Consider the following 27,654-nt stretch of genomic DNA (forward strand, 5'->3'; position numbering starts at 1 on the left):
CAATTTGTTTTGTTTAACTATACCCATAGCCTTATAAATGTTTTGTTTTTTCTTTCTTTTCAAGTGCAAGGGGAGGGGGAAAGTGAAATGATAATTATTCCTTTGAAAGGAGAAGAGATTTAGATTAACAAAAATTCAGAAGAAAATAGATAAGCAAAATAGCTTTGAGATATAGTTTTAATTTGTTTTATACTTTGAAAAGCAAGTTCTAAATAATAGAAATTGAATTTCATTTTCAACCCCCTCTTTTCTATTCTATCACATCTGGAAATGTTAATTTTATTTGGTGCAAAGTTTAGCAAAAAAAAGGGAAAAGAAGAAAGTATAATAAAGCTCAATATACTAGGACACTAGGAAAAATCCCTAAAATTCAACCCCAGCTCAACAAGAAAAGAGTAATGGAATAAAGAAACCAACCACAAAGCATATTGTGCTAGCTAATACCAAAAAAGTCTGCATTTCCAAGAAGCTATAGAATTTGGTTACTGAGAAGGAACCTGTTATATATTTAGCAATGACTTTATAAGTGCACAGTGAAAATAAAGGAAAACCATACAATACTTTTTCTGAAATGCAAATTAGAACTAAGAGGTACCACCTCACACCTATCAGATTGGCTAAGATGACAAAAAAGGAAAACAATCAATGTTGGAGAGATTGTAGGATTGGGACATTAAAGAATTGTTGGTGGAGTTGTGAACTGATCCCATCACTCAGGAGAATAATATGGAACTATGCCCCAAGAGCAACAAAACTGATAATACCCTTTGATCCAACAACATCAATACTAGGAAAATGAACCCAACTGAACAAATTCTACCTCTTATGTCTTATAGTTCATTTTTTTTCCAAGTCAAATTTGGTGATATTTATTTATAAATGCTGTTTCCCTCTGTCATTTCATTTCATCTTACCTTCAGCCACTTTCTGCTTTTCTTCAACTTAGAGAAGTTATATAAATTTCCTTTCTCAGATTTTGGCTCTGTGTAAAGAAACACAAAGGACAGCAGAATGAAATAATAAAAGGAGTTACAAAAGTTCTACACCCAGGAAGGACATTAGGTCACAGACTAACCTGACTGCAGGACTCCATTCAGTGAATATGTGTTTAATATTCCAGAATTGCTTGTTCCAGAGGTTTCCCCAAGCAAAGAATTTGGGGGCTCTTCCTTAACTTGTATTAGGGGATCCCCAGATTGAGGCAACAAAGGGTTATCATCCAGTCCATCTTCACTGTCATCACTGATAAAAAGATGAAGAATGCTGAGTCCACAATCAGAGTTTGGAAAATGTTAAAAATTAAATATTGGCAAGACAAGTTACTGGTCAATCTACAGAAAGTGAAAATTTTCCACACATAAAAGTCAAATGACTGGTATTTTATTCAATAATAAGATAGGGATGGGAACTGTGATTTCATTAAAACATGAAACTCCTAAGTTAAAAATCTTCTTCTATCCAATGCAGATGAGTACCTTCTTTAAGTTTAGAGTCTTACTTGCCAAGCACTGAGATGCTGAATGATTTACCAGGGTCACATAGCCAGGATGGGTCAGAGGCAAGACTAGAATCTAAATCTTGGCTTCAATGCCAGTTATTCTCCACTACACATATAATTTAACAAATCACAAAGTGGCAATTTTATCATAAATAAAGCCATCAATAAGTGTCAACAATGAATATATTAAATAAGAAACAAGATCATTTGTTAATACTGCTGTGTCCCTTTTCAGAAGGGAACTGAACAGAAGGCAAGAGGCTAAATGCAGTTAGAAGCACAGAAAAGGTCTTCAATGGAACACTCTCTTGCCATCCAACCAGTTATGAACAGAGCATTAGATCCTGGAGGATAATTTCTTTTTCAGTCTCTAAAGGTGGCATAAAAACACCTGCTTTAATGCTTCAACCGGCATACAAAGGTGCTTCCTTCTGACATTTTTCTGTCATATATTAACTTTAAAAATGCTACTGTAGGGGTGGCTAGGTGGTGCAGTGGATACAGCACTGACCCTGGAGTCAAGAGTATCTGAGTTCAAATCCAGTCTCAGACACTTAATAATTACCTAGCTATATGGCCTTGGGCAAATCACTTAATCCCATTGCCTTACAAAAAACCTAAACAAACAAACAAACAAAAAAACCCCAAAAAACACCAAACTACTATATCTTAGAAGTGTAGTGTTTGGGACTTAAAACAAAATTTATGTAATTTTAAAGTATGACTGATAAACCATAGCCTGAAAGAAAACTTAGGACAGGATAGCAAACCAACCTTCTCAACTTAATTAACACACCTAGAGATATTCCTGTTGAAGATAGCTGATGTCTGACGCAAGAATTGGTCCAATCGCAGGGCCCTCTCCAGGTACTGAAGATAGAGAGGTTTTGCCAGCTCCGGGCAGCCGCCATCATCCCCGGCACCCAGCTCCGAGGCCATAGAACAAATTTCTCCTCATGCACAGAGGTCTCTGATTGCACAACTATAAAATGAAGATAATGAATAAAAGGTGAAATACTCCAATTAAACAATTTCCTTTCCACATTCACATCATAACCACCTGACAGATGCTAATTTGTCCCTCTGTACTACAGGCATATCTCATTTTATTGGGCTTCTCAGATAGTGAACAAATTGAAGATCTGGGGTAATCCTGTGTAGAGCTAGTCTAGTGGCACCATTTTCCCAACAGTATATGCTCACCTTGTGTCTCTGTCAGTTTGGTAATTCTCACAATATTTCAAAATTTTCATCATGATAATATCTGTTGTGACAATCTGGGATCAGTGATCTTTGATTTTTCTATTGCCATTGTATATGAACCAGGTCCATATAAAACAGGGAATTTAGTACATAAATGCTGAGTATGTTCTCATTGATTTTTACCCATTGGGCAGTTCTCTCTCAACACATCCTCAGATCTTCCTAATTCCTTGAGACACAACAACAATATTGAAATTAGGCCAATTAATAATCCTACAGTGGCCTTCAAGTGTCAGGTGAAAGGAAGAATGAATTGATATCTTATTTAAGAAACTGCCACCCCAACCTTCGGCCATCCTCCTCCTCCTCATGAGTCAGCAACTATTAGCACCGAGGCAATAGCTCTCACCACCAAAAGAAGTACAATTCAATGGTTTAGGTGATATTATTTTTTAGCAATTAAATAATTTTTAGGTGTTTTTTTTTTTTGCAAGGCAATGGGGTTAAGTGGCTTGCCCAAGGCCACACAGCTAGGTAATTAAGTGTCTGAGGCCAGATCTGAACTCACGTACTCCTGACTCCAGGGCCAGTGCTCTATCCACTGTGCCACCTAGCTGCCCCAATAAAGTAGATTTTTAACTAAGTTAAGTACATTTTTTTTAGAAGTTAACATTTTTTTTAGCAATAAAGTAGACTTTAATTAAGGTAAGTACATTTTTTTTAGGCATAATTGCTTTAGGGCCTCAAATTCCTTATCAATAAAATGGAAATAATAAAAGGGGTGTTAGGAGGGAAGTGCATTAAAATTAACTTAGTGTTAAATGCTGTTCTACATCTAAACTTTTAATATTCAGTTAGCTGACTGTTAATGCCCTAAAGATGTCTTCTTGCTTTTAACAATTTTTAAGATGCTTAACAATTGAGTGACATTTGAAGAATATTCTCAATCCCTAAAATTCATTAGACTAAAATTATTAGACTACCCTAGGAAATTTCCAATAAAATTTAATGTCATCTAGTAATTCATATATTATTCCCACAATGTTTGTAGATCCTCTAGTTCTTAGCATCTCCTCTTCTTTTCATTTTTGTCCCCATCACAGAAAAAAATGCAAGACAACTACTTCAATACAAAAGAGATTATAAACACCTCCAGGTCAAGGTTTGGAAAATTAACAGTTAAAATTAATTTCCCTTTCCTCCCTATTTCAGTCTAAGGCACTATCATCCTTTCAATCTTGAAGGTTCATAATCTCAGTATTATCCACAAATTATTCTCACTCCCCAGATATCCAAACAGCTGCAAAATCTTGCTGTTTCTCCCTTCCCATCTCTCATATCTGACCCATTCTTTTATTCATGCAGCTACCACCTAGATTTAGGTCTTCATTACCTTGTGCATAGCCACCTCATAGCTTATTACAAAAGGATCCTAACTGTTCTACCTGCCTCGGGTTTCTTTTATTACAATAGTCTATCCCACATATAGCTACCAAAATTACTTCCTTAGGTATAACTCTGATCATATCAATCCCCTAATGAATTCTGGTATATTCCTTTTGTCCCTAAGATCAAATATAAATTCCTCTGTTGAATTTTCAAAGGCCTTACCACCCTCACTTTCAATTGTTTATTACATTTCCTTCTTCACCCTGTGATCCAGCAAGACTGGTCTTCTCTCTAGTTTCTCAAACACAAAACAACAATCTATCTCTCATCAAGGAGCCTGTGAACTGGTTACCCTCTAGGACTTGATTGAATCCTTACCTCTATATTGCCTCAGTCCCGTCCCCCCCCTTAAAGACAAAATCCAATTACAATCTTCTACATTAAGTACTCCTTTTCAAACTATTTTGCATTTCATTATTTTACATATCTGCATTTATTTACTTCATACTTATGCTATATATTTAAAATATGTGGTTGATTCTCATTATGAAAAGATTGAATATTTAGAAATTACAAATGCACTCGCTAAAATTTATTATTCCAAAATCAATACTTGAAGTATTTTTATGTTCATTCAGGCAGGGCAGAGTTGCCCACTACATTCTCAGTGGAAGATGAACAAGACAATGTTCTGCCTTGTTGTTTTAGGTCTCAAACTGAAAACAAGTGTCTTTTTTAGGGTCTATTTAAGTGTCACGTTGTTGTATTTTTGTATTTTTTGTTGATGATTTTTCTTCTTAAATTGACCCCCAAGCACAAGAAAGTTGTAATGTGAATCAGTGAGGAAACATGTGCATTCGATAAGCTTCTTTCCAGCATGAGTTCTGATGCTACCAGGGGAGGCTTCAATGCAATGACATCAACAAAAGGAAAAAAGGAAGAGGAAATTGACCAATCTGCGAAGGCAGCTCTAGAAGAGGGCAAGTGAATGTGACCAGAAGTTCAAATAAACCTGCCCTCACAGTTCCCCCAGGAGTGTTTGACCATATTTACCAAGAAGTGGCTATACTTGTGGTCTCATTCTCTGTATTTATACTTCAGTGCATAACATAGTGTCCAGCACTTAGTAGGTACTTAATAAATAATCGATTGGTTAATAAATGCTTATGGAAGCAACCTGACTCAAAAAATAAAGGGAGAACTAGGAGAATTTATACAATGATAACAATACAGAGGAAAAATAATTTTTGCAAGACTTTAGAACTCTGATCAATGTAATGATAAACATCTAAAAGAAGGAAGATTAATCATGTTACTTCAAATGAAAAAAAATTTGGGGTCATGGCTAATATGGGAACTTATTTTGCTGCATCATGTATGTGTGTGTGTATATATATATATATACACTATATATACTAAGGACTCCCCCCCCACACTTTTTTGTTGTCTTTAAATTTCTCGGTAAGTGAAGGGTTACAGTAGGAAATCTAGTCTAAAAACTAAATCTAAATCTTAAAAAAAAAAGGGTCTATTGTTGAAGGTTATTGAGTAAAAGAATAATATATAAAAAGCTATATTTTGATAATTTTTGTAACAGTGAATGGTATTAGGGCAGCTAGGTGGCGTAGTGGATAAAGCACCAGCCCTGAAGTCAGGAGTATCTGGGCTCAAATCTGGTCTCAGACACTTAATAATTACCTAGCTGTGTGGCCTTGGGCAAGCCACCTAACCCCCTTTGCCTTGCAAAAACAACAACAACAACAACAACAGTGAAAGGTATTAGCCTCCAATAAAAATCCCCTGGGGTCTTATCTGACCTAGATCCTGGAGAAGGCTAAGTGGAATACAATTCTGGTAGCTTCTTCCAAACTAGAAAAGCTTCAGTCCAATGAGGATTATGAGTCTGTCATACATGTCCTAAGTTCAAAGAAATCATCAGAGGTGGCCACAGAAACTCAGAAAAATGCTTTTTTAAAGGCATCAAGTTGTGTTATCAGTAGAGGGATATTTACATAGATTAAATTACAGATCCTTTAAACATTAATGTAAGAAGTGGCATGCATCACACATTAAAAGGCTGAGGGTGATCTCAGAATCATGGAAAGGAGTATTTTGTTCACAATAATTACTATCCCAATCAAGATCAAAGGTCCCCAGCATATTTTGTTCTATGAATTCCTTTTAAAAAATTTATTGTGAAGTCTAATTCAAAACTGAGATTTTTTCATATAATCCCTTAGATCATTGCGATAAACTGCTTAATGTCTGGAAAACTAAATGGGAAAGAAAGATCTAGATACTAGCTTGGGGTGGAGTGGAGGTAGCAGAGAGCTTAAAGAATAAAGTTACATTCAGATTATTAGCATCAGCACTTTCTAGTTTGCAAATGTTTTTACCTTTGAGATATAATAATAGCAGGAACTTTATTTTTTTATAATAAGAGATTTGTCTTTTTTTTCAGGGATCAAGATGGAGAATTTGGATAATGTGTGTCTTCTAGACCCTTTGTCAAAGATAACTGATTTTAAAAAGAGGTTTCGGTTTGGTCAGCGAAGGTATGCTGAAAAACTTTTAAAAATACAACATTCAAAAAAAATACAACATTCATATTTCCTGATATTAACTTTAAGTTGTAAGCTTTTGTTGCCCATAGTTTTTCCTCATGCTATCAACAGACCTCTATTTTAGCTATTAATTGCATAGCAAAAACTTTCCACTATGGATTAAAAAATTCTCTAACCAGGTTTTTAAATGAAGTTATTGTTAAATTGTATCTATAATAGTTTCTTTGACAGATAATAATACCCCTATCATCGCTCTGATTTTGATTTAGTAGTTTAGAAAAGACAACTGAACTGGTCTCTCATGGTTATGGGAACTAGAATTTTTCAGCATTGTAGTGCAAGCCACAATTCAAGAAAATCATTGCATACATCTTGCCACAAGCAAAATCACCTAAGAGGTTTAGACTTTATGCTACATTGTTATATTATGTAAATATATCATATATTAAGATTATTAGCTCCTCAGGAGCTAATTGCCAATCTTACAAATTATTAACAGTAAAAATTAAAAATTAAGCATACCATGTAGTAAGACTCGAGTCAATAATAATTACTAATCTCCTTTTATATGGAAACACATAATAAAAGGTTTTATTTTTGTTGTAGTTTGTACATTTTTTGCTGGAAGGAGAGATTCTTATGATTTAGTAATCTTAAGAAGGTTGTAGGAGGGGGCAACTAGGTGGGTCAAGTGGATAGAGCACCAACCCTGGAGTCAGGAGGACCTGAGTTCAAATGTGACCTCAGACACTTCATAATTACCTAGCTGTGTGACCCTGGGCAAGTCATTTAATTCCATTGCCTTAAATTTAAAAAAAAAAAAGTTGGAGGAGGGAAAGATTAAAATTTTTTTAGGAAGTGAAGCAGGTAAAAGAAACAGTGCTAGTGAGCTCAAATTACCATCTAGATGTCTTGAGGAAAGGAAGTGAGAGCAGGGAAAATACTAAAAGTGAATATTAAAATAAGTTACAACTAAATGAATAAGATCAGAAGGTCATTTTACATCCTTTTAAAAAATTGTTTATTTTTCTTGATATATTTTGTTTTGACACAGAAAATTGCCAAACAAAATCAAAAACATAGCTTGATACTCATGAAGTCTTCCATGTCTTCTCTAAATTAGTCTTAATTATTTTTTATCACATAAAAAATTCCATTCATAGGGTAACTAGGTGGCAGTGGATAGAGTACTTAACCTGGAGTCAGGAAGTTTATCTTTGGGAGTTCAAATCTGGCCTCAGATACTTATTAGCCCGTGTGACCCTGGGCAAGTTACTAACTCTGTCTGTCTCAATTTCTTCAACTGTTAAATGAGATAGTGAAGGAAAAAGCAAACCACTCCAGTCACTTTACCAAGAAAATCCCAAATAAGTTCACAAAGTCAGATATAACTGAAAAACAACTAAACAACAAATAGTATTCCATTTCATTTATATATCATTATTTGTCATTACACAATATTTTAGTACTATGAATGTATTGATGCATAAGTATTTTTCTTGCTGCTAATCACCTTGGATTTGAAGAATATGAAAAATTTACTAATTTCTCCTCCATGATTCTAAATTTTTTCCCACAACAGTTGGACCAATCCATAGTTATATTTTTTCACAGTGCCACCAACACTCACATTTTATTTATCTTTGTTATTTTTGATAACATGGATGGATTAGAGGGAAACTTGTTTTAATTTTTGTGAAGTGATTCTCACCAATTACATTTTTCTATCTTACAACTTTTCTTTTAAAAAAAAAATGGGGGGGGCAGCTAGGTGATGCAGTGGATCCAGACCTGGAGTCAGGAATACCTGAATTCAAATCTGGCCTCAGACACTTAATAATTATCTAGCTGAGTGATAAAAATTTTTTTAAATACTTTTTTTTACATTAGTTATATTTGAATATATCTTTTTGGTCCTTCCCTATTCATTGATCTATCAAGAATCTTAAAAATGTAGGAAAATGTACTTTTAGAAAAACCAGCTAATTCATTAATTCTAAAAGTCATGTAATATTCAACTCCCATAGTTTTCTCCATTTGTTGGGGGAGAGGGGGAATCTCTACATCAAATAATCTATTTCCAGAGACCAAGTTACATAGGAAACTAACAGAAATTTAACTGGATGATACTCCCATGGATAGTAATCTAAAGGAAGAACAAGCAGTTCTCCAAAAAAGCAACTAATACTATGCACAACTATATGAAAAACTGCCCCACAATCACTAATGAGAATTAGAGAAATAATTAAAACTGAGATTTCACTTTGCATTCACCAGTTGCAAAAGATGTCAAAAAATGGAAATAATACATGTTGAATAGGCACAATATAGGTAATGGTGCTGTTTATTTGTTCCACCAATCTGGAAAGGATTTAGCAATTTTGCTTTAAAAAAGACAAAAATGTCCATAGCATTTGATCCAGAGAACAAATTGAAAAGCATATACCTCAAAACAGTCAAAGATCAAAAGTCCCATAAACAGCAAAATAATCATAACAGAACTTGAGATAGTACAGAAACAGAAATAAAGTAGCTACTATGGAATAGCTAAACAGATTCTAGTACAAGAATATTACTGTACTATAAAAGATATGAACAATTCTAAGAAGCATGGGAAGATTTAGAAAATGTATACCCTTTTCATTTCTTTTGTGGAAAGGGGAAAAAGGGGAGTTGGCACCTAAAAGGTTAGAATAATAATTCTTGTCAGACTCAATTGGTGTGCTAGTTTAGTTTTGTTGAAATTCTTTCCCCACTCTTTCTTTTTTTATACTTTGTTAAAAGAGATCACTTTTTTATTGTTTTTGTAAAAAAAAAGATGGCTCACTAGTAAAGGGAGGATAATTTTGGAAATTAAGATGAAGTTAAACAGAAAAAAGATCAATAAAAGTTTTTATAAGTATATATCACATATGATAAATCATATGCTATATATATCATATATTTATGTAATATACAATGCTTAGCCACTTAATCACATCTATTTGTCATAATATTCTCTTCAGCAAAGTACAGAAATATTATTGTTTTAAACTGAAGAGCTATTATTCATTTCCCATCAGTTGTACTCCTCGAATTCAAATCCATCATCATCATGCCCCTCTGGGTACTTTTTTCTGTAATATTTTAATTTTCTTCAGCAGACTGCAAGCTGCTTGAAGGCAGAGCTTGCTTTTTTCTTTTTTTTATCCCCAGGACTTAGTGCACTGTCTAGTATAATGGGCACTTATACCATGTAGTAGACTTGAGTCAATAATAATTACTAATCTCCTTTATATGGAAACAAACAATAAAATATTTTATTTTTGTTGTAGTTTGTACACAAAATTCCACCAACATGGTATAAATATTTATCAATGCCAATACAATGACCCCTCCCTCCATTAAAATTAATAGGGAAGAAACGGAAGAATAGTAATGCATTCAAGAACAGTAGCTAATCTAGCACAGTCATTCATTCATAAATATTTGGCAGTGCATTAAAATCCTATTTATTTTTCTAATTATATTTTTGGTCCAAAACTGAAATTAATTTTCATTCTAACAAATGCAGGGTGGCTAGGTGACACAGTGGATAGAGCACCGGCCCTGGAGTCAGGAGTATCTGAGTTCAAATCCGGCCTCAGACACTTAATAATTACCTAGCTGTGGCCTTGGGCAAGCCACTTAACCCCATTGCCTTGCAAAAAAAAAAAATTAAATGGAACTCAAGGTCAAAATTCCCTTATATAACTAGGATTTTTCTAACAGTCATATAGAATTCAAACTGTAAAAAAATGTAAAGAAAACATTCTAACAAATGTGCACATCAATTTAATTGAATGGTGAAAAGAAATGTTCTGAGAACACTGATCCCAAGGATACACACAAACCATACACAAATATTTGAAGTTGACTGTATATTTAAAAATCTTCAGCTTTTAATCACCTAGACAAGAGATAAAAATAAATTACATGCAGACCATGACTGTCATTTACTATCTTAACAGCCTCAGACAAGTCACTTCCCTTCTTTAAGTTTCATTATCTCTAACTATATGATCTTCTATGGTCCAGTTATAATAAACCCACTTTCTTCTAACCTTTCTGGGCCTTGGTTTTTTTCATGTGAAAATTAAGATTACTGGCTATAACAACACAAGATAAAAGAACAACAAAACCAAATGTCATATAATAATGATGTCCAAGATTAGTTCCAGAGAAGAACTGAGAAAATATTTCTCTTCTACCTTCATTGCTGAGGTGAATGGCTACGTCAGATGTAATCAACAGGTAGTTTTGGTTTTTTGGATTGCTCTTTTTCTATCTTCCTATTATGTTACAAAGAAAGAGTCACTATATTGAGGGGAGAGACATATTTAAGAATAGATGTGACAATGCATCATTTAAAATCAAAAGGAAGTTGGACTCAGATTATGATAAATCTACATATTCTATGATGAGGCATTCTATGGTGGAAAATGGATTTGACATCAGTAGTCACAAAGTATTTAAATCAGAACCCTGCAATTTAGTAACTGTGACCCTTAGGCAAGTAATTGGCTCTTTAAAAGTTCAGTTTTCTCATCTGCAAAAGGATTCTAGTAATTATAGTATTTCATTGTTTTGAGGATTATGAGATAACATTTAAAAATGCTGTAAAGAAAGTAATGCAACAATTTTTTTGTGTTTTAGGTTTTTGCAAGGCAATGGGCTTAAGTGACTTGCCCAAGGCCACACAGCTAGGTAATTATTAAGTGTCTGAGACGGGATTTGAACCCAGGCATACTCCTGACTCCAGGGCTGGTGCTTTATCCACTGTGCCAACTAGCCAACCCAACAATTTTTCAAAAATATTTCTAGGGGCAGCTAGGTAGTACAATGAATAGAGCACCAGTCCCGGAGTCAGGAGGACCTGAGTTCAAATCCAGTATCAAACACTTAATTACCTGTGTGACCATGGGCAAATCACTTAATCCCACTGCCTTGCAAAAATAATCAAATAGGAAAAATAAGGGAAAAAAAAATCAACGAAACACACACCTGAGTAGACCCTATCCCTTACAATGGAGACAGGCTAGGTGTCTTTCCTCACATATCTTCTTGTAGGGCCAAGTTTCTTTTTCATAGTTTTTCAACATTCATTTGGCTCTTTCTACTATCACTGTTGTCCTGCATAAAATTTTTTTCTTTACTGTACTTGCAGGTTTCTTTGTATTTATCTTTTTTATAGTCCAGTAATATTCAATTACATTCATATACCACAATTTCTTTGGCCATAGTCCAATTGATGGAATCTTGTTTCCAGTCCTTTGCTACTATTTAAAAAGTGCTGCTATAAATATTTTAACAATAACAACTTTGAAAATTATGCAGCAGAGTGGAATCTCTGGGTCAAAGTGTATGGATGCATATCACATATTTTATTTGCATAATTCCAAACTTTTTTTTTTTGGAATGGATGTACTATGCATTAGTGTGGTTATCTTTCCACAAACCTCATCAACATTAACAAAGGCAAGTATAAAGTAAAAACCACAGGATTGCTCTGGTAAATATTTTTTTGGGAATGAGTACTCTAATATAATTGTTAACAGTTTGTAATTCTTTTTTTTGAGATGTTTATCTTCCTTGAAGACATCAGGGAAAAAAACTATTATCTTTACTACTAGGAACATTCCTCTTTACCCATCCCTTTAAAAACTACCTGCCTATATTCACGGGTGCCCAAGGGCCAACACCTATTTAAATTTCCAAAATCTGGTTACCACAAATTAAGGGTTTGATTTGTTGTTTGCTTGATTTGTCGGGACATAAGAAAATGAAGGAGAAAATATTAATAATGAAGAAGTGTGCCCTGTTCTATATCCCATTCAGTTGCTAAACATCTGGCAGCTAGGTGACACAGTAGAGAGAGAGCACTAGCCTTGGTCAGGCTGGGAGTTTAGATCCTGCCTCAGAAAACTCAACATTTACTAGCAGTGTGACTTTGTAAAATTCACTTAACTTTGAGTAGTTAACACCCAGGACCATCTTCAGTTATCCTATTCATATATCTGGCCAGTGGACTCAGAGGCCTCTGGAGGAGAAAGTGAGCTGGGGATTTACTACAGCACTACCTCACTCAAATCCAATTCATGTGCTTATCATGGCTTTCTTCAAGACGAAAGATAAACATTATTAACATTATTAACATCATCATCATCATCATCATCATCATCATCATCATCATCATCATCATCATCTCCATCAGTTATTAAAACATGTACCAGCACAGTCCTGCCTATCCTTAGTCATTATAAGCAAATCTGAAAATGAAGATACCACCCTAGCTAAAAGACAAAAATATTTATTGAACGTCTGTTTTATTTTTCAGTTACAAATACAATATTCATTGACAAGTCAGAAAATGAGCATTTGCTACAAAGGTAATCAATATTAATAAATGTTAACTGACAGGACAGAGACATCCTTTGATTATCCTTTGACCAGGTCAGTAGAGCACAGCATGGAGAAAACATGAGAATATTTTTAGGTGTGGGTCACACTTGATAATGAGGATATTTCTTAGTTTGGGGGGAGGAGGAAGAGCAAGTTCCAGATAATTCTCTAGGAGTGGAGAAAGGCATCCCAAAGTGACTACTTTATGGCTTAAAATTCCTGAGAGTGGCTGAGAGAAACATTTTAGTCTCCTCAGATGCTGTTCAGGACCTTGGAGGCAAATTCTGGCAGAGCAAAGATTGTATGATGAATGTTCAAGTAGTGATATTTTAGATTCATATTAACTTGTTCCTCGATCAGCTAGCTCCTAGAGATTAGTGCTTGAGATCTTGCCCCAATTTGGTCTCTGGGATTAGCTGGGAATAGTACAGTAGCGGGGCAGCTAGGTGGCGTAGTGGATAGAGCATCAGCCCTGGAGTTCAGGAGTTCAAATTCGGCCTCAGACACTTAATAACCTAGCTGTGTGGCCTTGGGCAGGCCACTTAACCCCATTTGCCTTGCAAAAACCTAAAAAATAAAAAAAAAGTACAGTAGGCATACCTACTATATAGAACAGAGAGTTGCAGAACTGCCTCATATCCTTGGTGAGGCTCAGATGCAGTCTGAACTCTGCACAGCACTGTTCTATCTGAAAAATGTTGGGGGAGGGGGGTTTTAGTTTTTGCAAGGCAAATGGCGTTAAGTGACTTGCCCAAGGCCACACAGCTAGGTAATTATTAAGTATCTGAGGCCACATTTGAACAAGTACTCCTGACTCCAGGGCTGGTGCTCTATCCACTGTGCCACCTAGCCGGCCCCCTGAAAAAATGTTTTTAAAGACTATTTTTGTCAATCTCATAAGGAACTTTATGTTTTCAAGATGAATGTTTCAAGGCACCCACTTTCTTCCTCATCATGAATAACTAGCACTTTTTTTTGGTTGCAGAAGGTCAGACTGGCCATCACCTCCAAGTTCAGGAACTCACCTATCTCAAGTAGTTGATTCTATCCAGCCCCAGACTATTCCCCTATGACACTGAAGAAGACCAGGATCTCCTACTAGCAGAAGTGACAGTGGAAGAATAGCTTATCCACCTGCAGGAACATGGCCTGGCTTTCCAGGAATAAGTCCCCTTAGATGAGGAGAAGGCGAGGAAGGAGGTCTAGATTGCAAACAGGAAAATTTAGACTTAATTAAGGAAAAATGTTATATAATAAGAGTAATCTCAAAGTGGAAAGTCTGTCTTAGGAGGATCTTCCTCATTGTAGGTAGACTGTAGATGACTGTTAGTTGTAGGGTAACTTTTTCAGGTAGACTTTGGACCAGAGGGTTCCCAAAGTCCTTTCTAACAATTAAAATCTGTATTGTTATAATATGACTCCTTGGGATTAATTGTAACAGAATGGGCATTAGTTTTTTTTTTTCTGAGTCATCCTGAATGTACTTGGCAATACAGCAGCAGGATTAATAGAAAGAGAATTTCTTTTCTTCCAGTTACTCATTATTCTATGGCATTAACCTGAAGATCATCACTACTGAAGCTTTACTTTGCTTGACATACTTATCCTTCCTAAAAAGGAACACCCAAAACTAAACAAATCAATAAGCACTAAATATACAAAGAAAGGCAAAACCCAAACAAAACCAAAGAAACAAAAAACCTCAACACTATAGATGTCATCTGATCAGGGTCAGTACAGGCATATCTTAAGAGATATTACAGATTCAGTTCCAGACTACAGCAATAAAGTAAATATCAAAATAAAATGAGTCAAATGAATTTCTTTGGTTTTCCAACACATAAGTTATACTTATCACTATACTGTAGTCTTTTAAGTATGCAATAAAATGTCTAAAAAATGTACATAAATTAAAAACCACTTTAAACCACTTTACTGCTAAAAAAAAGTTAACCATTGCAACGAATCATAATCTTTTTGCTGATATGGGGGGGGGGGTGATGCTTCAATGATTGCTGAATCATGAGGGTGTCGGTAGATAAAGGATGGGGTGGCAATTACTTAAAATAAGACAACAATGACAGTTTTCATATCAATTCACTATTCTTTTCACCTGAACACTTAGAGGCCACTGTATTAATTGGTCTAATTTCAATATTATTGTTTGTCAGGGAATTAGGGAGGCCTGAGGAGATAATCAGAGAATCCAATAGGTGAAGCTATGAGAAGAAAATTCAACATTCATCTTTTAAATTTTCTGTCTCATATGGAGCCTGGTTCATGGCATCCCAAAACAATGACAATAGCTAACATTAAAGATCATTGATTACAGATCACCACAACAGATATAATTTTAAGAATTTCCAAAATATGACACAGAGAAACATGACAACATGTTATTGAAAAAAATGGCACCAATAGACGTGCTCAACACAGGATTGCCACAAATCTTCAATTTGTTAAAAAAAAAAAAAAGTGGGCCAGCTAGGTGGCACAGTAGAGTACCAGCCCTAGAATCAGGAGGACCCAAGTTCAAATCCAAACTCATACTTGATTACTTAGCTGTGTGACCTTGGGCAAGTAGTCACTTAACTCCATTGCCTTGCAAAAACAAAGTTTGTAAAAAAAAAAATACAGTATCTGTGAAGCACTGTAAAGTGAAGCTCAATAAAATGAAGTATGCCTATATAGGAGAAATAGAACTTCCCTGGTCCCTATTCACTAAAATGTGATAATGTAGCCTAAGATAAAACTGTGGAAGTCATTACTTTTAATTTAGAATTGCTTCTATTATGCTGAAATTTCTGTTAATTGTATTGTGTCATAATGAAACAACCTGTAGCAGTGAATTTCTCCAACAAAGATCTGGAATTCAAAATATGTAGAGAACTGATACAAATTAACAAGGTTCACTCCCCAAGTCAAAGGATTATTAAAGCAGACAAGTTCTCAAAAGAAAGGCAAACTCTCAACAACCACTAGAAAAAATGCCCCAAATCTGTAATAATAAAATGAAAATTTAATAATCACCCCCATCAGAGAAGCAAAATAAAAAAAAAGTAAAATGACAATTGTTGGAGGGGCTGTGGGAAAATAGGCACACAAATACACAGATAAGAGTGTGTAGTTTAACTAGTCCAATCACCTCAAAGTCACTCATACCCCTTGACTCTCAGACACCACTATTAGCAATATGCTATACCTCAAGAGATCAAAGCCAGAAGAACAGGACTCATAAGTATATAAAAAATAATTATAATGGCATTTTTATTGTAGTAAAGACAGTAAATAAAGTTGGTCCTTGTCAATCGGGTTGAAAAATTTTGACAGATAGTGGAATATTATTATGCCATAAAAAATTACACAAGAAATGGTTTCACACAAACCATAGGAAGTGTAATATAAATGATAGAGTGAAATGAACAAAACCAAGATAACAACTGACACAACATCTACAACAAGGAAAGACTTAACTGATGAGTACAAGTCATTACTCCAGAAGATTGATGATGAATTATGCCTCAAGGTTTTGAGAAGCAATGGACTGAAGATATGAAATGAAATAGGCATTTTCAATCATGGAAATACTGACTACAGTATTTGTTTTATGAGAAGGCAATGAAAGAGATGCAAAAAAATAAAAGAAAAGCATGTCAATGATGTAGGACAGTGTTGTTAATCTAATATATTTTTTTCTTAAGGCTATATGTAACAAATTCACAATTTCATATACAATCTTGTTTATGAAAATGTTCTTGTTTGTAAATTTTGAAGTTCATATTAAAAATAGAATTTAGGGGGCGGCTAGGTGGCGCAGTGGATAGAGCACTGGCCTTGGAGTCAGGAGTACCTGAGTTCAAATCCGGCCTCAGACACTTAATAATTACCTAACGTATGGCCTTGGGCAAGCCACTTAACCCCATTGCCTTGAAAAATCTAAAAAAATAAAAAACAGAATTTAAAAAATAAATTTAATTTACACCATAACAAGGAAGCAAACCCACTAAGGTAGGTTTTCTCTACTCTTCTCATCATATATCTCATAGGCAGAATCTATAAAACCATTCCACTAATAAGTTTCATGTTAAGTTTTCAAATTTGGTGTCATATATACTGAATACACTCCTTCCTCTGACACAGCTACCACCACAGCTACAGGCCTTCACTGACTCATACCCTAAACTACTACTCCAATAGTCAGCTGGCTGGTCTTTCCTCTTCCCACTCAAGAAAAGGCAGTAGCTCCAATTCCTGCCAAGACCAAATATGAAAGCTTTTATGTTGCAAAGGCCCTCATATATCACCCCTTCCTCATGCTTTTACATCTTTCACTCCCACCCCACCCAGGGGCTCCACAATTCAACAACAAAAGGTATACTTGAAGTTCCACCCACAAGAGTTCTATCTCCCAACTTCAAGTTTGCTCATTGACTGCCCTCCCATACCAGAAATGCTCCCCCTTCCCCAGCTTTGTCTCTTGGCTTCCTTCAAGACTAAGTTAAAGTTACACTTTTCAAAGGAAATATTTTCCTGATTTTCCCTTAATTCTAGTATCTCCCCCTCTGTTGATTTCTAATTTATCCTTGCTTTTCTTTATATCTCCAGAGCTTATTAGATACATAATAAATGTTTACTGACTGACAACTATATTCAAAACCCTGTGGACAATAACCTAACAGAACAGTTTCTTCAATGATTAAGATAATTCCACTCCAATTCAAAGATTTTAGAAGCCCCATTGCCACAGGAAATTCAAACTTCATTCTGTATCTTCCACCAGTCACCCTAAGGATAACCAAATCTTTCTATTAGGTTCTCTGGAATGCCTGATCCATGAATAGATTCCTCTTAACCTTTTCTCACTCTCTCCAGTTTCTTGCAACTCAAGAGACTTGACTTCCTCCTGAAGACCAAGATTACAGCACCAGTTTCCTTTCACTCCTAGTTTCCCATAGCTACTTCTAAACTTTTCCACTCCCACCCTCACTGTTTAACTTCTCTTCCTTTGAAGTTCATTCAATTCATATTTATTAACCAGATCTCCAAAATTTTCTTTCTCAATGAATTTAGGTGACTCACCATCTTTCCCTCAATCACTCTTCCCTCCAAATTTCTTAATTTACTCTCCTTATGACTTACTCCTCCACTTAACCACAGGTACACACAAGAGATGGTCATATCTAGGAGCTTGTTATCATCCACAAGTGTTCAAGAATTGATATTCATCAGATCATAATCTATTATGATTCTTACTCCATCATCTCCTTTGAAACTTCAAACCCTGTTTTTAGTCTTCACCACAACCTCTAATCCTTCTGTCCCTCAGTTCTTTCCCAGGCTAACAGCCATTCACTGGTTTGTTTTCTTCTCTTCCTCATCTTAACCTCTTAGTGAACCAGTTCAGCTTTACATTGGTCCTGTTGATTAGTCTCTTGCTCCTTTGATCTATCAAATGTCTTGCCCCAGTCCTATAGTACACCCTTCTTTCTCACAAGACACCTGGATTATGTAACTAATCTCACCTGGGCTCTCACTGTGGCAAGGCTATCTTTTTACATCTCTGACTCACTGTTCCACTCATCACAAACAGCTTTTCTAAATCTCTACTCTCTTCAAACTTTCTGCAGTGCTCCCTTTCCCCACCTTCTCAACTAAGAACCTTGCATTATCTTTCACGGAAAAAACAGAGGCAATTCCCTGACTCCACTCACATACTTCACTTCTTTCACCCTGGTCTCACATGAGGACATAGTTCTCATTGTCAAGAAAATTCTTCTACATGCACAAAACTCTCATTCTATCCTATCTTCTCCAAAAAATGCCTCCTCTATCATTCCCAATTTCTCACTAATCTTTCTTACTGCTACAAACATACCCATGTCTACCCAGCCTCAAAAAAAAAGTCACTTAACCCTACTGCCTTGCCAAAAAAAAAATTATTATCATATATAATAAAATTTTCCTTCCTTTTGTACCTAAATGCCTTAAGAAAACCATCCATGATAGATACCTCCACTTTCTTTTCTCTCACTTTTTAACTCTTTATGGTCTAGTTTTTTTGTTTGTTTTAAGTCACTAATGACCTAATTGCCAAATTTAAGGGTCTTTTTTCAATCATCAGTCTTCTGGACTTCTCTTCAGCCTTTGACATTGCTGATCACTACCTTCTTGATGCTCTCTAACCAGGGTTTTATGACCGCCTCTTCTATGAGATCTACTTGTGGAGCAGCTAGGTGGCACAGTGGATAAAGCACTGGTCCTAGAATCAGGAGGACCCCAGTTCAAATCCGACCTCAGACACTTAATAAACCTAGTTGTGGGACCTTGCCAAGTCACTTAACCTCATAGCCTTTCAAAAACCAAAAAGAAAAAAAAAAGATCTACTTGTCCAGTCATTCAGTTTGGGGTATCCAGTAGGCAGTTGGAGATGGAAGACTGGAGAGATCAGCAGAAAGGTTAGGGTTGGACAAGTAGATCTGAGTTATCTGTAAATAGGGAAGGTGATCATGTAACCAAGTGAAAGTGCAGGAAATATCCAAAATTAATGGGAGGGACAAAAATGAAAAATCAAGCAAAGGAGACTGTGAAGAAATGTTTATATTGGTAGAAGAACCTACAAAGAAAAGTGCCTATGGGACATCTTAACATATTCAAAAATGAGCCCCACTATTTCCTCCCCAAAACCTTCACTTCTGCCTAATTTCTCCATTACCACCATCTGCCCTATAACCTACCCTCCAACCAGTTGAAGTATCATTCTCAACTCTTCACTCTCACCCTCTACGTCTCTCATATGCACCCCACTTTCCACCACTGAGCTTTCTAAAAGTGTATGTCTGGTTTTGCCCCATTTCAATAAATCCCACGGTCTTCCTATTACCTCCAGTACATAAATTTTGACTTGGTTTTAAAAGTCCTTTAATAAACTGGCTCCTTCCTACCTTTCAGTCTTTTTTGATACTATTCTCACCTCCCCCCTAAATCCTCTGTATACCCCAATAACACTGGTTTCCTTCTTTTTAGTTTCACTAAAACTATCCTCTGACACTGGATTTTTTCCTGGTTGTCCCCATGCCTAAAGTGGTTTCCCTAACTTATCTCTGCCTCCTGGTTTCCTTCAAGTTTCAGCTTCTGCAAGAAGCCTATCCCAGCATCTAAGTATCCTCCCAGAGACTACCTCCAGTCTCTTCTGGGTATATCATGTTTGTACACAGTTGTCTGCCTGGTGTCCAAGCTGCCCCTCCTCCAACCCCCCCACCCCTAGATTGTGAACTCCTTGAGAGCAGGCACTATATTTTTGCCTCTTTGTATTCCCAGAGCTTTAGAAAAGTGCCTGCCACATGGCAGCTACTTCATATATGTCTAGATTATTTTCCCATTGTTGTAGAAAAATGATATTAATACTAACACTGTTCCAATACTATTTGTATTTTAATACTGTTTGTGGACTCAGTTCTACCCAGAAATGGTAGAATCTACCAGGAATTTAATATAAATATTTTACTTATTGGTTTTTCCAACTACATGCAATGGTAGTTTTTACCATCTTTTTTTGAGTTTTTGAGTTTAGAGTTTTACATTTTTCTCCCTCCCTCCTTCCTTCCCTTCCCTCTCCCCCTGACAGAAAGCAATCTGATATAGGCTCTACAGTTTTTATTTAATTTAACATTAATCCAAATTCAACCATTTCTAGTTTGAGAGAGGTGTACAAAACTAGCATTCTCCCAAATGCACTCTCATACATTTTGGTTAACATTTAATAATAAACATATAAACAAAACAGAGGAGAGTTAACATTTAGACTAGCTTAGCAACCAAAACACCAAATCATTCCTCTGAATAACTACCATTAAAACAAAGAGACTGACTTCCTAACTTTGCTATCTTAACAGTCAATCAACACAGATGGGTGGGTTAAGAAGGGAAAACCCAACTATTTGGTCATTAACCAAATCTTTTTCAGAGCCATCATCCACCCTTCCAAAAGGGTTTTTTCCCAGGAATCTGGAAAGGGCTTTTAGAATAAAACATTAACATTTTCAGTTTTACTAAAAGGTAAATTTTAAATATACTTCTATACCAAAGTCAAAAAAGCCAGTGTTTAAAGCAGAATATGAACTCAGATCTTCCTGGTTCCAAGTCTATCACTTCAGTGTCACTTGGTTGCCTTCATGTTCCTACCAAAATTCTTTTTCTGTACCTCGTATTTAGTGATTATATATTAATGATTTATATATATACACACACATATATATATACACACACACATATATATATATATATACACACACATACATATGTATGTATGTACAAAATGTTTCCCAGAGAGCACATTTTGCTACATGCTTTGAGTCTGTATCCCTCCATCCAGCAGTGTCTGCCACTTAGTAGATAACTGTTAGACTGATCAGATACATATTATATAATGCTGATAGAATAGACAAAACTTTTTCAGACCAGGGTCTGTTTCTGTTTCTGGCACTATATGGGCAATGCTTAACACAGTTCTTTGCATGTTAAACTTTCTGTTCTTTTTTCTGAGCCTGTTCTCCATTTGTAAAATAGGGATGATATTACTTGTATATGCACAACATATCTCACAGGAAATGTTTTTGCAAATCTTTGTAAAGTACTCCATAAATTCAGCTGTTACTTTTTTGAAATGTGTGCAGTTTCATTTTTACTGAGGTGAATTAGCTATAGATGCAGTACTAGTTTATTCAATTATAGTTTTGGTTTTATTTCCCATTCCTTTCTCACAATGCTTGCTGAACATACTTATACCAGTATCTATCTATCTTCAAGATGGTCTTTAACAGCTTAGGATCATTATTGTTCTAAGGTAATAGGTGCCTTTCCTCCCATTCTTCTTAATACCTTATAATTTGGCTTCTGCCTTTATGATTCCACCAAAAACTCCTGTTTCCAAAATTATTAATGATCTTAGTTGCCAAATCCAAAGTCCTCTTCACAATCATTCTCCTCAACCTCTCTGCGTCCTTTCATACTGTTGTTAACTCTTTCCTCCTTGATATTCTCTTCCAAGTTTTCTGGACTACCAATCTCTCCTAATATCCTACCTACCCAACTAGGGTTCCCTCCTCTGGATACTCCTTCAGAACATACCTTCTGATCCTACATGTCCTTTAGGGTTCTGGTCTGGGCTCTCTCTCTCTCTCCTCTTTCTCTCTACATTCCTTCACTTGGGGATCTCATCAGCTCTCATGGATTTAATTACCATCTCTATACCAATGATTCTCAAGTCTACTTACTGTGTCCCAATCTTTCTCTTGACCCTCAATTTCACATCTCCTTCCAACTGCCTTTCAGACATCTCAAACTGAAAGTTCAAAAGACATGGTAAAAACTCACTATATCTAAAATAGAACTCATTTATCTTTTCCTCTAAACTCTTCCCCCACTCTCCCATCCTCCATGTCTCTTAGAATCAAAACCTGGGAGTCAACCAGCCACATCACTATTGTCACTTCTCATATCTATCTGTTGATAAGGCCTGTTGATTTCACCCTTGCATACCTCTTGAATATACCCCCTTCTCTCCTCTGACACTGCCTCTACAGTAGACTCTCAGCTCCCCTCAATTCAATGGTGAGGAAAGGGGGAATAGGAGGAAGGGGTTTATCTGCCTGCCTCAAATCTCTACACATTCCAATTCATGCACCATTCTCTCACTAAAATAACTTTCCTATAAAGTACAGGTCTGATCTTGTCACTGCCCTACTCAATAAACTTCATTCAGTGGCTCCCTATTGCCTCCAGGAACAAATACAAAAAGCTCTATTTGGAATCCAAAGCCCTTCAAAATCTAGCCCCCTCTCCAGGCATCTTACACCTATTCCCCAACACAACATTTCAAAAAACATTGGCCTCTTGGCTAATCCATGAGCAAGACCCTTCATCTCTCAACTCTAGGCATTTTCTCTGGTCATCTACTCTGCCTAGAATACTTTCCTCTGCCCTGCTTTCCTTTATGTCCCAATCAACATCTCCCCTCTACAGAAAATCTTCCCTAACCCCTCTTAATTCCAATGCCTTTTCTCCACTAATTCCTACTGAGTCTATAATTAGCTTGCTTTGTATGTTTTCTTGTGCCCCCCCCCCTTAAATTGTTCCAGGCAGTGAACTTCTTTCCCCTCTTTTTGTATCTCTGGTGCATAGCACAAGGTCTGGCACATAATCAATGTTGATTAACTAACTGGTTAAAGAATAGTTTGTTTTTTCCTAAATGTAATGCTATATTTGTTGAACACTACTAACCCTTATTTTACACACTTAGTAGAATAAGCTCTTTAAGCAGTTATCACTAATGATCTAGGACTCCAGAAGACCTTAAGTATCATCTACAGAAATTGTCTGATAGAAGACTAATGTAAAAAGTAAAAAAAAAAATGGATTTCAGTGATACTGCTCACTATACACACACACACACACACACACACACACACACACACACACACATACACATATATATTACACACAAAAAATTCTCTATCTTTTCAGGGGTGCGGGGCTATCTGGCTGTGGAATACTATATAATTTTCATTTAGAATGATGTGGTTAATTCTATTCCCCTTTTTAATTCACTGTTATAAGGAAGCACTTGGGAGAGTAAAAGTATTACATTGGAAAAGCAAGTAATTTTTTAAAAAGACCTTAGAAAATTTTCCCTTAGCCAAACAAGGGAAAGCAGTGATCAAAAACAAAAGACAATTTTGAATACTCAGAATCATTCTTCTACATCTTAATCTGGACTAAAGAGTTCAAATGCTTCAAAACTCTCATTTTACAAGAGGAAATTGAGGCCAAGGGAAGGGTTAAGTCACTTGCCCCAAATCATACAGGTAGTAAGCATCAGAAGAAATAGTTGAATCATGTTTTCTGATTTCAGAGGAAACACTGCCTCCCTAAACAAAATCATTGTAGCAAGTATCTAATATTGCAGCATGTAGCAAGAAGTCTAATATCCAGGATTATAAGCAATTTGCTAAAATATGAAATCAAGAATTATATCTAGATAGATAAGCAATAAAAGAAATAGAAAGTTTTCAAAACAAGAACTGCAACCTATTAATGCCCCTAGGAAAATACATACCAAATTACTAATTAGAGAAATCCAAATTACAAGAATTCTGAGATTTCATCTCAAACTCAGCAATTTGGAAAGATAAAAAAAAAGAAAATTATGCTAGAGGAACAATGGAAAAACAGGCATGTTAATACACTGTTGATAAAGTTGTAAATTGCTATAAACATTCTGGAAAACATTTTAGAATTATTAAAAAAATCTCTGAATTAAAAAATCTTTTGACACCGGAAATGTCTTTACTGAGTTCACAACTCAAGGAAGACAAAAATAGAAAAGTCCCATCATATATCAAAATATTCAATGGGGGCAGCTAGGTGGCGCAGTGGATGGAGCACCGGCCCTAGAGTCAGGAGGACCCGAGTTCAAATCCGGTCTAAGACACTTAATAATTAACTAGCTGTGTGGCTTTGGGCAAGTCACTTAACCCCACTGCCTTGCAAAAACTATATATATATATATATATATATTCATAGCAGTAGTAGTGGTAGAGATGTGGGAACAATGTGGGTACCTGTGATTGGGGGAATGCATGAACATTGAAAAATTATACAGTAAAATTATTATTAAATAAAAAATTATTATACAGTAAAAAATGATGCATAAAGAATTCAGAGAAACACCAGATTTGCACAAATTGATGCACAGTAAAATTAGTTCAACTGAAAACAATCTATATAACTAGAGTAATCTAAATAAAAAGAATACCAAAAAGAAGTAGATCTTGGAATAACAACTATTAACCAATTTTGATCTCAGAAAAAAAAATAATGAAATATTCCTACCTTCTCTTGGCAAGAAGGTATGTTAAACATTGTAGCATTGTCCAATGAAGTCACTGTAGAGGTTAATTGTTTTCTTTGTTACAAGAAAGGATTCAATTCTGGGTCAGTGGGAACATCCAGAAATGACTATGATGTATTGGTAACAAGTATTGATCAATACTTGGGACCTAATCTGTGACAAGTACTCTCTCTCTCTCTCTCTCTCAGACTTTGAATACTAAACACAGGATTTTATATTTGATACTGGAAATGTAAAGTAGTCACTGGAGTTTACTGAATGGGGAGAGAGAGAGAGAGAGAGACAGAGACAGAGAGTGTGAGTGACACTTACATTGGGCCTACATTTTGAATATCAATTTGACAGCTGAGGGGAGAATAGACAGAGGAGGGTGACAGATTTGAGGCAGAGACCAACCAGAAAGCTTTAGCAGCAATTCTAGAATGAGGTAATTAAGGATAAGAGCTAGAGGGGATCTTAAATATTATCTGGTTCAATCCTGACATTTCAGAGATGAAGTGAAACACTGAAAGCCCCTATCAATGGCTCTACATGTCACTCTTATGTTCCTTCACAACTCATTCCCCCATTCCAGTTGTTCCAATGACTTACTTATCATCAACTGACTAAAGACCCTGCTCTTAATCAATATCTAATATCTCTAGCCTGTCTACTTCAGAACTTGAAAACATGGTACAGTTGGCTTCAAGACAGAGGACTAAGTTCACAACCCACCTCTTTCCTGATGTTTACTGTTTGTCTTATGTTGACAAATCAACTGTCCCCACTGTGACAATTTTCTTAATCAGGAGCATAGACTGGAGAGCCTCTTAATTTCTTTCCAACTCTCTATCCATAATCTCACAGTTCACTGTTTTCTATTAAAAAGGAGACAAATAATTTTATCTATCATAAACGTTTTCTTATTGGGACACTTCCAAACAATCAAGTAAGCCAGTAAACTGGGTAGTGTTTGAAGAACCTCTTATTACAAATTTTAAAAAAGTATTTGTTGATCTAATTTCTCTTTTATATATGTCCCAAGCTACAGTATTTTTCCACTTAATCATTTTTATTCCTCTCCATGACACATTGGTATGAAAAACCTGGGCTATTCTCGGCATTTAGTAATGAGCATTCAAGCCACATTTTAAATTTTGTTTAGAATCATGTTTGGGCTGGTTTTATTTTGCAAAGGAGGAAACTGAGATAGAGAAAGATTAGGAAAGACCCAGGATCATCTAACTAATAAGTGTGTGAGGCACAAACTCCAATCTACCTGATTTCAAGTCTAGTACTCTAGCCAAATCTAGCTGCTTCAAGCAAGATCTGGTCTCAGACACTGGACTAGCTTTTAAACCTTGGGGGAAGCCCTGACTCTTCAGGGATCTTGGTTTCAAAGAGTTAGATTCCCCCGCTTCTGCCCTTCCGACCCTGTATCTATGACCCCCTGCACATTATCATCCTATACATTGAGTAGCCAACAAAACAATGGCCAAGTTTAATCTCCCATTTGCAGTCTTGTATTTGGAATAGTTTGCTGCTCCATTATAGTCACATTTTTACCTGGCTCTATCTAAAATCATCTATTAGCTGTGAATATTTCCAGTCAGTGCTGAGATTTTATAGAGAAGTTTCCCAACTTACAGAGTTCCTTACAGAACTAAGTGTTCCTTATTGGCTACAGTTCCACAGGAGTTTCAAAAATGAAGATTCTATGAGAGGTAAATGGTAAAGTAAAATTTTAGAGTTCATGTATTCAGAACAAATGACATTCAATACGACAGATAACTAATCCAGTATCGTGTACGTAGGAGGAGCTTAATAAATATTTGGAATCTGGAAGATAAATGAACAAATAGGACCTCAAATTCTACTGTGTTTATTACTTGGCCCAGGGGTAGAAGACTGAGAAACAGCTTCATTGCATAGTAAATGAGGCCTCGGGAGTCAATGAGATCGTCCCGGAACAAGCTGCTTTCATCTGTGGCTCGATGTCCCAATCTGCAAAATGGGAAGGATCAAAGAGCACCTACCTCACCAAGTCATGAGGATTAAATGAGTTAACTTATGTAAATCACTCTGCACACTCCAGAGTTCAAAATGAACGCTATTATTAGCTTCTGTTATTTGAGAGATCACGACTTCCAATCGAAAGAACAAACCGTCAAGCCAAAGGGAGGTTCAAGCTCCCTCGAGGAAGAAAACCATAAAAGTCATCGTGCCTGTGGTCTGCCTCGGGAAGGTCAGCCCTAAGACTTGCCTCGCGCGACGGCGGAGGGTCCCCGAGCGGGGCCGTGGGCCCGGCCGCGCGGGGAGGCCCGCCTAGGGGTCGGCGCTATGCTCTCTAAACTGTAGGGGGCTGCCGCCCGCCCTGACAACGGAAGTACTTCAGTCTTCACCAGCCAACACAGGAAGGAATGTCAAAATACAATGACACTTGCGGAGAGACCCCGAGTCGGGCTCCACACGCGAGGGGGCGTCACACGCCCCCGGAGCCGCACACGTGGGAGGCCGCGGCCCCCACCCTCCGCGCCGCCCGGAGCGCGGCGGGCCTGGCACACGCCGGGGCCTGGCACACGCCGGGGCCTGGCACACGCCGCTGCCTTTCCATCGGGCCTCGCCGCTTCCCCTCCGCCCCCCCCCCCGGCACCCACACACGTGTTAGCCCGACACCGCCCCGCCGAGCCCCA

General features: G+C 36.5%; 2 protein-coding genes across 6 annotated transcripts in view; both read right to left on the reverse strand.

Annotated features, from left to right (window-relative positions):
- EXD1 (exonuclease 3'-5' domain containing 1) overlaps positions 1–27,654 on the reverse strand; it is a 331,232-nt gene that overhangs the window by 196,402 nt on the left and 107,176 nt on the right. The gene's annotated exons all lie outside the window — the stretch shown is intronic.
- The window catches only part of INO80 (INO80 complex ATPase subunit), a 120,268-nt gene that overhangs the window by 92,229 nt on the left and 385 nt on the right, over positions 1–27,654 (reverse strand). The window contains exons 1-4 of one of the 2 annotated variants that reach the window (XM_074235125.1): positions 25,697–27,252; positions 2,295–2,480; positions 1,076–1,242; positions 915–982 (exon numbers count right to left, since the gene is read on the reverse strand). In XM_074235125.1, coding sequence (XP_074091226.1) covers positions 915–982; positions 1,076–1,242; positions 2,295–2,437 — 378 coding nt within the window. In that variant the 5' untranslated portion in view covers positions 2,438–2,480; positions 25,697–27,252. Of the gene's footprint in view, positions 1–914; positions 983–1,075; positions 1,243–2,294; positions 2,481–25,696; positions 27,253–27,654 lie in introns of those variants that run through there. The other variant, XM_074235124.1, reaches the window with a different exon arrangement.

Source organism: Macrotis lagotis, chromosome 4 (genome assembly GCF_037893015.1).
Source record: "Macrotis lagotis isolate mMagLag1 chromosome 4, bilby.v1.9.chrom.fasta, whole genome shotgun sequence".
Lineage (NCBI taxonomy): Eukaryota > Metazoa > Chordata > Mammalia > Peramelemorphia > Peramelidae > Macrotis > Macrotis lagotis.